The sequence below is a fragment of the Pipistrellus hanaki genome (genome assembly GCF_964339955.1).
Source record: "Pipistrellus hanaki genome assembly, chromosome: 3".
Classification (NCBI taxonomy): Eukaryota; Metazoa; Chordata; class Mammalia; order Chiroptera; family Vespertilionidae; genus Pipistrellus; species Pipistrellus hanaki.
In genome coordinates this window covers 50,923,400-50,936,024 of record NC_140505.1, presented here as the reverse complement: position 1 = coordinate 50,936,024, position 12,625 = coordinate 50,923,400, and the positions used below count along the sequence as shown (strand labels likewise).

The 12,625-nt window shown below is 34.2% G+C and overlaps 1 protein-coding gene across 1 annotated transcript in view; it reads left to right on the top strand.

Annotated features, from left to right (window-relative positions):
• Positions 1 to 12,060, top strand: part of NDFIP2 (Nedd4 family interacting protein 2) — a 45,029-nt gene extending 32,969 nt beyond the window's left edge. Inside the window, exons 6-8 of the mRNA XM_084877128.1 lie at positions 6,318 to 6,384; positions 9,226 to 9,331; positions 10,523 to 12,060. Coding sequence (XP_084733254.1) covers positions 6,318 to 6,384; positions 9,226 to 9,329 — 171 coding nt within the window. The 3' untranslated portion in view covers positions 9,330 to 9,331; positions 10,523 to 12,060. The remainder of the gene's footprint in view (positions 1 to 6,317; positions 6,385 to 9,225; positions 9,332 to 10,522) is intronic.
• Positions 12,061 to 12,625: the final 565 nt, after the last annotated feature.

The following is a 12,625-nucleotide window of genomic DNA, read 5'->3' as shown; positions in this document are numbered from 1 at the left end:
TATGCACTGAAGGGTCCTGCGTTCAATTCTGGTCGAGGCCATGTATCTCAGTTGCAAACTCCTCCCCAGCCCCTGGGGCTCATGCAGGAGGCAACCAATCAATGTGTAGCTCTTATGTTGATATTTCTCCCTGTCTTTCCCTCTTCCACTCTCTCTAAAAATCAGTGGAAAAATACACTCTGGTGAGGATTAGAAAAAAACAAACAACAGAAAAACCTCAAAAAGAAATTAGCCCATTGTATGCAACCTTTGCCTTTAGGGAATTAGGTCCTAATTATCTCATAGAACTCTTTGTGATAAGGTGGGGAACTTAAATTCAAAGACTGGAGTTTCTCAGAGTTCTGTAAGGTATGTATTATCATTAAGTTTGATCACTAGAACTATTTAATTTTCCTTTAAAATACCTTTACTGAGCTAAGGTTAATATTATACCTTTAATACACACACACACACACACACACACACACACACACACGCACGCACCGTATTTTCCAGCGTATAAGACGACCAGGTGTATAAGACAACCCCCTAATTTTATAGTTAAAACATAGGTTTAGGCCTATATTCGCTGTATAAGACTACCCCCCACTTCCGAGGCAACACCAGTTCTTTTTTTAATAGACCGCCTCTCTGACTCTGGCCAATCTGAGCAGGCTTTTTACTAGAACACAGTGAGCTTCAGGTACAGAACATGGATAATTTGCATGCATAAAAAGCCTGCTTGGATTGGCTGAGTTAGAGAGGCGGGTTAATTTGCATATTACCTCTTAATTATATAGGATGATTGTCTAAGCACTACGCTGTACATCTGAAACTAATACAAAATAATGTGAATGTAAACTGCAATCAAAAAATAAAATTTAAAAATTTTAAGTTTATATGAAATAATAGCTGCCATTCATTGAGTATTTTAATATGTTGCAGGCATAATTTGTTGCAAACACTAAATTTTTTAAGCCTATCAGTGATTCTGGTGACAATTTAACCATTTTATTAATGATTAAACTAAGAATGAAAAGATTCTAATAGCTTGCTTAATATCCTACAGTTTGTAGGTGGGTTAGAATCTAGCTTGTTCTCTCTACCCCCCCCCCCCCTTTTTTTTAAATATATATTTTATTGATTTTGTGCAAAGAGGAAGGGAGAGAGATAGAGAGTTAGAAACATCGATGAGAGAGAGTCATCGATCAGCTGCCTCTTGCACACCCCCTACTGGGGAGATGCCCACAACCAAGGTACATGCCCTTAACCGGAATCGAACCCGGGACCCTTCAGTCCCCAAGCCGACGCTCTATCCATTGAGCCAAACCGGTTTCCGCACCCCCTCTTTTTTTTTTAAATGAAAACAATTTTTTATTTCAGTTGAAGTTAACATACAATGTTATATTAGTTTCAGGTTTATACCCCAGTGATTAGACATTATATAACTTACTAAGTGATCATTCCAATGGATCTCTTAGCCACCTGACACTATATATAGTTATTAGAATACTAGAGGCCCGGTGCACGAAATTTGTGAAGGGGGGCGCGGTGTGTCCCTCAGCCCAGCCTGCGCCTTCTTCAATCTGGGACCCCTCAAGGGATGTCTGACTGCCCTCTCACAATCCAGGACTGCTGGCTCCCAATGGCTTGCCTGCCTGCCTGCCTGATTGCTCCTAACTGCTTCTGCCTGCCAGCCTGATCACCCCCTAACCACTCCCCTGCCAGCCTGATTTCCCCTAACTGCCTTCCCCTGCTGGCTCGGTCACCCCTAACAGCCCTCCCTTGCAGGCCTGGTCCCTCGCAACTGCCCACTCCTGCCGGCCTGATTGCCCACAACTGCCCTCCCCTGCCAGCCATCTTGTGTCCACATGGGGGCAGCCATATTGTATGTTGGAGTGATGGTCAATTTGCATATTATATCTTTATTATATAGAATTACTGACTGTATTCCCTATGCTGTACTGTATATCCCCATAACTATTTGGTATATCCCCATAACTATTTGTACTTCTTAATCCTTTCATTTTTTTCACCCATTCCCCAAACCCCCCACCCATCTGGCAACCAACAAAATGTTCTCAGTATCTATGAGTCTGTTTCTGTTTCTGTTCTGTTTATTTATTTTGTTTTTTGGCTTAATTGTTGATAGATATGTATTGCTGTTTTATTGTTCATATTCTTCTTTTTCTTCTTTTTTAAGAAGACTAACATTTCATGTAATGCTGGTTTGGTGGTGATGAACTCCTTTAGCTTTTTCTTGGCTGAGAAACCCTTTATCTGTTTTTCTATTCTAAATGATAGCTTTGCTGGGTAGAATATGGTTGCAAGCCCTTGCTTTTCATCACTTGGAACATTTCTTAGCAATGCCTTCATATCTGCAAAGTTTCTGTTGAGAAATTTTGACAGTCTTATGGGAGCTCCCTTGTAGGTAACTAACTACTTGTCTCTTGATGGTTAAGATTCTCCTTTTGTCTTTAATCTTTGGCATTTTAATTATGATGTGTGGTCCTCTCTGAGTTCATCTTGTTTTGGACTCTGCATTTTGTGAATTTGTATGTCTATTTCCTTCACCTGCTTAGGAAAGTTTTAAATCATTCTTTTCTAAAATAGATTTACAATTTCTTGTTCTCTCTCTTCTTCTCACACCCCTATAATACGAATGTTGGCATGCTTGAAGTTATTCCAGAGGCCCCTTACACTATCTTCATATTTTTGGATTCTTTTTTCATTTTGCTATTCTGATTGGGTATATTTGCTTCCTTATATTTCAAATCACTGTTTTGATTTTGGGCTGCATCTAGTCTACTATTGATTCCCTGTAGTAATCTTAATTTCAGTTGGTGTATCCTTCATTTCTGACTGGTTCTTTTATAGTTTCCATGTTCTTCCCCCACCTCCCACCCCCAAATTACAAGATGAAGTTTATTTAGAAAGTTACAGAGGTGGTAAAGTGAGCCAGCTGGAACCCTTCTAAAAAGTTTGCCGACTACTGTGCTAGAGGAGGAAAGGTCACCTTGGAGTTGAGGTCCCACCCTCAAATTGTCTTTTGCTAGGCACCCATGGTTTTCCACCCTGGTGATCTTCTCTGTCTGGCTCATCATCCTTGCTGTGCTCATGTCTGTCTAACTGCCTACCACAGTTGGGTGGTGCTTCAGCCTGGTCTGAAGTTGTCAACTGGGTGTGCTGGTTCTGGGGGTCTCCTGGGGGTCTCTCTGCCACTGGTCTGCCCAGGGGTCTCCCAGCATGAGCTACAACATGTAGATGACTGCTACTTGTATTGGGCTTGGAGGTGCCCAGGTGAGTCCTAAACTGCAAACTAAGGTTGGCTGCCTCTAGTGCTAAGCATGGGGCCACTTAGCAAGAGGTATGAGGCTCACCAAGATAGGCCATTCATATGGGAAAGTCAGTGGAAACAGCTGAGTGGGCCTGCAAGTTGGGTATGGTGGACTCTCAGGGAATCTTGGGGGGTTGGGGTGGGGACAAGGTGACCAGGGTGAGCCAGTTTGCTGGAGACTCAGATATGGCCCCTGCTTGCCGACTCTGGCAGAAGGGCTCAGAAAAGGAACAATGGCCTCTGCACACACTTTTAACTGGGAGAAAGCTGTCTCTTCAGCTCTCACCTTGATTTTAGATAGTTCATACATCCCCATATATCCCTGGTGCCTTTCAGCTACTGCCCTAGTGGTGGAGCTTAAAGTGAGTGAGTCTGAGTGAGGCCGAGTAAGTGCATTGCACCTGTTCATAGGCTCTTTAAGAGAAACTGCCTGGGACTCCAGCAGCCCTCCATCTTATTCAGCCTCAACCCACTGATTTTTACAGTGAGAAATTATGGGGACTTCTCTTTCCTAGCAATGGAATCCTGGGACTGGGAGGTCTGGTGTGGAGTTGGGACTCCTCTTTCTTTATGGGGGACCTCCACAGCTGAGATAGTCCTCCTGATTTTTAACTGCCACCAGCCCATTCATGTTTCTACTCCTCCTACCATTCTCCATGTGGCTCTTCTTTATATTCTTAGTGGTAGGACTTCCATTCTGCTAGATTTCAAGCAGCTATGAATGATGGTTGTTCAGGAGTTTAGTTGTACTTTTGATGTGGTTGTGGGAGGAATCAAGTACTGCATTTTCCAGCTTGTTCTCAATTCAGTGTCTCTTCTAATTCTGTAATGCCTCTGTACTTTACTTTTATTACAGTGCTTCAAGCAATAAATTCCTCTTAGAGGTCAGTACTGAGAGAAAGGTTTTTCTCTCAAAAGCTTGGGTGTTTCCTTTTATTAGACAATAAGTAATATCTAAGTCATACTGCTGCCTTTTGTTTATTTCTGAGTTGCCATGAATTTCAGATTTATTGTATCTTTTGTCCAAGATTCTGACATTATTACTATATAAGGCTTTTGATGTTTTATTTCATTCATTCATTTGTTCATTCACTCATTATTCATTTTGTTAATTCTCATTCGAGGATATTTTTTCCATTGATTTTTTTTTCCAGAGAGAGTGGAAAGGGGTTGGGGAGAGACAGAGAGACAGAAAATAATATCGGAAAAACATTAATTGGTTGTCTCTCGTATACACCTTGACCAGGAAGTGAACAGGTGAAACCATTCAGTGCATGGGATGACACGTAATCAACTGAGCTACACCAACCAGGGCTACTTTTTTTTTTATTTATTTTTTTTTTATTAACAACAACTTGACTCAACCCTATACTTTTAGTGTTTTAAAACATTTTGAGCCAAAACCGGTTTGGCTCAGTGGTAGAGCATCGGTCTGGGGACTGAAATGTCCCAGGTTCGATTCCGGTCAAGGGCATGTACCTTGGTTGCGGGCACATCCCTGGTAGGAGGTGTGCAAGAGGCAGCTGGTCGATGTTTCTCTCTCATCGACATTTCTAACTCTCTCTCCCTCTCCCTTCCTCTCCGTAAAAAATCAGTAAAATATATTTAAAAAAACAAAAAACATTTTGATAGCTCAGTAATGAGCCCAAAAGCTTATTTATCTTTTTTACATAGTGAGTTTCTTCAACTTCAAGGTGAAGGTAATTATATTCTTTTCTTGGGAGTAAATAAAAAATAGCTTTAGGTAAATATTTTGGGTGAAGAATGACATTGTTCTAATTTGCCTCTTGTTATGTAACATTATGTATTAAATATGTTTTAAAATTAGAAAGTTAAAAATAATTGCTTTGATTCTTTTCCTTAGCCTATAAAATCTGTGTAAAAACCTTTCATTTCTAATTATTACTTTATTAAAAATAATTTAGTGCTATACTTTACAAGCTATATTTTCCAATTTTCTAGTTCTCTCTTCATAGTACATATTTTAAAGGTGTTGGAGTATGTGGGATTTGTATCTTTAATGGTACTAGTAAATTTTTTAACCTTTGAAATTTCTGAAACTCTAAGCTGAGAATTTATATCATGGTTCATTTATAAATTATAAATATTTCCTATAAAAGTACTTAAAAGGCTTTAAAAACAGATTTTAAAAAACAGTTATTTTAAGTGTTCAGATGCTAAAGGATGACAGGAAAGAATTGTCTGAAGTAGCCCTGAAGAAAATTAAAGTTTTAAAAAGCCTTTAAATAATAATTCTTGATGATTAGTCTAATCAAGGAAAAGTACCCATGTCCAGTATCATCAAACCCAGCCTTCCAACTGCCTATTCATATTCTTATTTTAGAGACACTATAAAACTGCCTACCATATGGTGGTAGTGTCTTGAAGTGAAATGCCACTCATTAGCTATTCACAGCTCACTGTTGGGAACTGAAAGCTGGTGTATCAGTTTGAAAATAAAAAGACTAATGACTTGGGGGTCTTTCTGTGCCTAGTATTCTTGGCAGTAATTATCGGTAGGGGGTGTACAGAGGGTCAAAAACTCTTCCTTTTAGAGGTCAACAGAGCACATCTATCTGATAAGATTAAACTAATGTGGCTTTCGGTGCTAATGTCTAAAGTACCGGATTGCTATAAAGTATTTGGGATATGGTAGTCATGGCTTTGAAAGATTATGAAAAAGGATCTGATGTGAACTCTTTAATGAGTAAATGTATTCAGATATATAGGATTTACCTTTTTTTTTCTTTCTTATAAGCAGATGAAAATTGATTTTTTCCAAAAGATTTTATATATGTTTGTTACATATAAAAGGGTCTTTTTCCCCCAGATAATTTTATATGTATGTCATTAAGTATTTTTTCTTCTCTAATTTTCTTTTTATGCTGCTTTTAAGTGCTAAAGATTATTTGAGATAAATCATTCTGAAACTGAGACTAATCTATGATTTTTCACATTTAAGTTCACAGACATGATAAATATATTTATGTTCACTCCATAGTTTTCTGATTATTTTACTGGATATTTCAATGGACAATATTGGCTTTGGTGGATATTCCTTGTACTTGGTAAGTTTATTCTTAATGCATTTTACTTCGATTAATTTCTATTTAGTTTAACTTTGGTATTTCCTAAAACTTTAAGGTATAAATACACTGTGTTACAAATTATATGGAAATAAATCTGTAAATTTCTCATGTCCAAACACTTATTATACTTCACATGCCAGCTATTCATATAATTCTACATAGTATTCCAGGTTTCTTAGATTGAAAATTCAGTCATTCAATTTAAAGACTCACTGGTTTAATGACAATTGGATGCTACAAAACTTGAAAATCCTAATATGGTTAAAAATAATTGCCTTCAGTATTTATCTTGGAAAATATACATACCTAATTTCTTTTAACGATCTTAGGAAATGTTGAGAGTGGGATAGTTGGATGTTCTATCCTGTTATTTTTGGATCACTAACACATTCTTTATACTTCTGAAATGTACTCTGCATTAGTCATTAATCAGCTAGACATAAGGAAAGGTTTCATGCCTAATGATCACTGTACTTCTTTTGAGTTGTCTCCTTACAAGGCATGTCTTTTATTCATATTGATGAATTTTGGACATCCAATTTTTGTTCTTTGTTTTTCATGATGTATAATTAATTTAATCTTAAAATCACATTACACCTTTAACCCGCATTTCAAATTCATTTACCAACACGAAGTGTACATTTTGTTTCTACTTAGGTTTAAAAGCCCACATTTCTGTGGTAGAATAATTGTATCAGAAAATAATAGCATTTCAGTAGGTGGCAGTCTTCTCCTTGAGATTTTATTTAGTCCTGATATTGGATCTTTAGGATCTTTTGGGACATAACTTCTTAGTGGTCAGTTAAGGTCACTAAAGATCCTGGACTCTTTCTCTAATAATTATAGTGAAGTTATTATTCTAGAGTTTTGATTTTGTTGGGGAGTAAGGCTCATACAGATTTCAGACAGTTTTTTTTATGTTGTTAGTTATATTTTGACTGCCTGAGTTCTGTATGTGGTTTTTTTTTTGTTTTTTTTTTTAATTGCGTTTCCTACTTAAAAGTGAAAATAAATGTATAAAGTTTATTATGTAGTTAAGCATATTAATTGAGTATATTTGCTTATATATATTATTACTAGAGGCCCAATGCACGAAATTCTATGAAGAGTGGGCCCTCCTTCCCCTGGCTGCCAGCACCAGCTTCCCTCTGGCACCCGGGACCCGGCTTCCCTCACAGCCCAGCTTCGTCGGAAGGACGTCCAGAAGGATGTCTGCTCTAATTAGCATATTATGCTTTATAATTATAGATGAAGAGATTGAGGAATTTTAGGAAAACAACCGTGGGACAGAGTGGAGTGCAGAGGACAACCCCCATTGCACATCAGAGTCATGGTCTAGCCTTTAGGAGACTCTGAAAATTCACTCCATGATAAAAACGTTGCTCTCACAAACACTCAAGAACGTTGAGCACTTTGTAGTACTCAGAAACAATAGCTGCTGAGTGGTTTCTAGGTATGGATTGGCTTATTTTAGAAAATGCTTGACCAGAACAAAATATGACTTAGAAATAGCAGCTTTATAGATAAAAAAGGGACTTCACAAATAATTTCGGTTTACATTTTTCAATAATACTTTTACATTTGGATCACAATGTCCATTATCTTTGAACAGCATCTGGAAGGACATGCAGTGGATTCAGAGTGAGAGTCACAAATGGAAGGAGTTAGGATATAGGAAGCAGATGGGATCACATTTAGCTGAAATTTATACCACTTGTTTAAATCATTGTGTATCTCTTCTATCTTACCATTTGGGTTGGTTTTTTTTTGTTTGTTTTTTTTTTTTGTTGTTGTTTTGTTTTGTTTTTTTAGTGCTTTGATTACTTGGAGTTGGAGCACAAATTTAGTTTGGGACTTTGCATTTTAAATTAACAAACTCTTCCTCCTTTAGAGGAAGTTTTGTATGCATACATGTCTTCTATTTTTGTTTTTTGACCCCACGATTACCTGGTTAAAAATTTACTGGAGTTAATGTTTTTCTTAGAATTGTATGCTTAAGTATATCAAAGATTTAAATCTACTAATAATGTTACTGCTTTTTATACTTAACTAACATTTTTCATCTGAAACTTTAAAGCATTTCACAAACGTTTTTAAAAATTATTAAGATACCTATGATTAAGTGGTTATTATTTAAAAATAACTGCTTTACTGAAGAGATTACTAGAGTGCTGGTTCCCAAGTCTTCTTTCCTGATTCTTACCTTATTTTTATTTTAATTAATCTTTTATTACCTAAAAAAATAAGCATTAGTATTTAAAATTATTTATATAATGCACATATCTTTAAATATAGAATTCACCTATGGCAAACACTTGATATTGCTAGACAGGCTTATTGTTATCCCACAATTGTTATCATTCACATGCATACATTCTCTCTTAAACACTATTTTCTATCAGTAAATATGTCTTGGTTTATTTAGTAGTTACATTAATTGAAAATTCGGTAAAATGGGATTTTTATAAGTTGAATCAGTTTAAGTACATTAGGTAACTTTGCAATTTAAAGAAGTCAATTAATAAATTTATATTTTTGTGTAATTCTGGATTTTCATGGCTGGATTTGCTTTACTTTAATTTTTACTTTAGATATATTTAGGATTAATAAGTTGAAATAATTTTTAGATGGCAGTAAAATTTTATCATATTTCCTGATGATGGGGTTATAATTATAATGTTAAATATACTATGGAGTGAATGAAACTATACAGTTAAGTTTCTTAAGCCAAGAGTATCTTGTTTATAATTGTCTATTTTAAATATTTCATGCCATCCTTCTGTATAAGAACATAACATATTTGTATTATTTCAACCTCAGGCCTGCTCCTATTCTTCAGGGGATTTGTTAATTATCTGAAAGTCAGAAACATGTCTGAAAGTATGGCAGCTGCTCATAGAACAAGATATTTCTTCTTATTATAGAGGTAAGACCTATTAATATATTAACTCTTTTTATTCCCTTTACTTATTTATATTCCCAGATACATACTCAATGTTTAATATGCACTCGTTTTTTAATAAATTATAACATATTAAATATTTTATTCTGTTAACAATCAGCTTATTTAAATTTAATATGTTGTGAACTGTTAAAGATAATTTAGATTTGTAAACTTGAATTTATTAAATTTAATTTTTTAAATATATAATGAGCAAAGTGAAACTTTGACCACAGGATATGAATGAAATAACCTCCAGCACAAGATTTGAAGGCTTGAAACAAAGCACTTACACAGAAGGGATGGGCATTTTGCATAAAACAATGTGAAATTCACATAGACATCTGGTTAAAAGAACAAAAAGCAAATCTGTGATTGAAAAGCAATTTCCCATGCACTGATCTTAACAAACTGGATCAAGGAATTAAAGTTGTATGAAAAAGCTAGGAGCTCTCTTATTATTTTCTTGATGCTCGATAGTTTGTATCAATAATGACGGCTACAACTAGAATAAAAGGAAATATAAAGAAATGAGCAGAGGTATTTTAAGGTATTTGAACTGCATAAGCAAAATATCTGCTAAAATATCTTCTAGATTTATCTACAAGTACAAAAGGTTTCAAAGTTGCTATACATTAAGTACAATCTTTTAATAAATTGTGTGGTTTGTGATTTAGTTGCTTAAAATTTATTTTTAACTTAAATGAGTTTTATGTAACCTACCATACTTCACTTATTTCTGCTGGAGAGTACAATGGATACAACTGTATTTCTGGATCATATTAATGTATCATTTTAAATATTCCATTAAGATCTCCCTCCCAAAGATATTGTATTTTTCTCTTTAATCAGTAAAATGTTTTTGCACACAGTGACATTAAGAATTTGTCAGTTTTGACTGTAAAAGGCAAAGTAATTTTTACAAATTTAAATAATGTTCTGTGAGTATTCAGTATAATTATTTTGTTTGCATTTTCAAGAGTCTAAAATATAATATAAAAATTTTCTAGATGGTCTCCTAATCTTTAGAATATATTTTAATAAATGCTACTCGGTCATTTTATTAAAAGAATATTGTATGCTTGATATACTATTGCTATAAATGGATTTTTACTGTATTATCATTTAGATAAACGCAATGTAATACATTTTAAGACATTCTTTCTTTGTCTCTAGACTGCATCAACCAGACATTCCTTTCTTACATCAATGTGAAATTTCCAGATCATCTTGTAAACCTACAACTTTAATAGGATAGAAGACTACTAATAACAGAAGATAAATTAGTTAAAAGATAGAGCTTCAAAATTGGATGACAGGGTGGTTTATGCTTAAAAGCCACTTCTGTTCATTCTCTTAAATATTTATATTTCATTTGTTTTGTGCAGTTGTATCTGTGCCCCTTCAAAAGATTTGCATATACTTGAAAGACACCATAAAGTTGTAGCAGTAAAGTACAGTCACATTTTGTTAATCAGTGTTTGATGTATTTCAAAGAGTTGAGTGATAAACAGTCTTCTAGCATGTAAATGCCATTGACTTCTGACCTGACTTTTAGTATAATAAAAATGAAATTATTAACCATGTCAAATGCTTTAGTTTCTGGCTCTCAGATTCATTTAGTAACTACACATGAAACATCCTTTGGTAAATAAAAAAAATTTTTTTTTGAAACCAGCAGTGCTGATTATTAGAAAGGTGGTGTCAGATTTTTGAACATGATTTTTACATCATTATTTAGCAAAGCTCTTTCTGTAAATAAAGATGCATAAACTACTTTCTGCCTTGTTTTCTTAGAAAATTGTGTCTAGATATCTTTTCATTAATTTTAAAATAAGTGAACTTAATATATAGAGAAAATTTGTATGTTAAAGATAGAGTTTGTTTTAGGACAAATTTTAAGAAAATATGGGTATTCCACATATCCTTTATAAGAAAAAAAATTTAAGGGACAAGCTGATTTTAGGGATTCTCAAATGAGAAGCTTGGTTTTTTAGCATTGACTGTCTTAGAGATTCTTATAGGAAATGATTGTATTAGATATTTATTTTATTTCATTTAAGACATTTTGAAAATTATTTTTTGAATAAGATTCTCATTTGCATTTGTCTTTTAAAAAGCCAATGAAAGTATCTTTCAGTATCATTGTAATAATTTTTAGATGTTTAGTTTGTTAAATTTAGCAAGTAAAAGCTTGTACTATTAATAGCTTCTTGCTTTGTGATTGTAGGGTTAACTTGTAAAAATCATATCCTGATATGCAAACTATGTCTTCAAGTATGGAAATGTGTCTGTGGAATATAGGGGTGTGGGGTATGTTTGTGGGTTGCAAGAGTGTGTGTGTCACCATTATTACAACTGGAAACTACATTCATAAGCTACTACATTTTGCAAATAATTTTGTGCCTCATTTATTTTTGTTTTTAGTTATATCTTTGCTTTTGAAAGTCAATGTAAAAAAATAATGGGAATTATATACTCTTTTAAACTTAAAAATCATTTAATACAGGTAAATAGAATATATGCATACAATTGATTGTTTATCATTAGACATGACTACTACAAAAAAATACACTTAAACTATTCAGGGACATTTTCCATTTCTGGAAAGGAAAAAAAAAAAGATTGTTTTATAATTTCTTTTGTATTTATCTGTGTTTTCTGGTTTATTTTATTGTCTTTGATAATAAAACATACATTTTTGTTTTTGCTAATTGAGCCTATTTTTTGTTTGCCCTCATTCAATCCCCTCCCCTGCATAGAATTGTATTATTGATTTAAGTACCTGTGTTATACCCCTTGAAATAGAACAATTGAATGAGATAAAGAAAATAATATTTAATTTAGTTGCCTGATTTGGAAATTAATTAAAATTAGAATATACTAATAAGAAATGTAAACTCATGCTAGATCCCTTATATTAATTTCCTATAGATCTATACTTTGTTCTTTTAATAATTTTTAAATGAAATTAAGCTATGCTGCATGCTAATTTTAAATTATTAGATCAGATACTTGGTTTCTGAATATGTATATGTCACTTTTGATCCAATATCAAAACTCTTTGTTTTGATTTTTGTTTCACCAAATCATAAGATTCAAGTGTGTAGGTTGTCTAATTTTCAGTGTTAGGCTTAAATCTCATCATCCACTTGGAGGAACCAGGATATTATTATTTAAAACCTTCACACCCTCTTTCAGATTTATCAAATCTTGCACATTTCATTTCCTGTGAGCTTGGATAGAACAGTTGCTGGTGTGTTTGGGGGACACATCCAC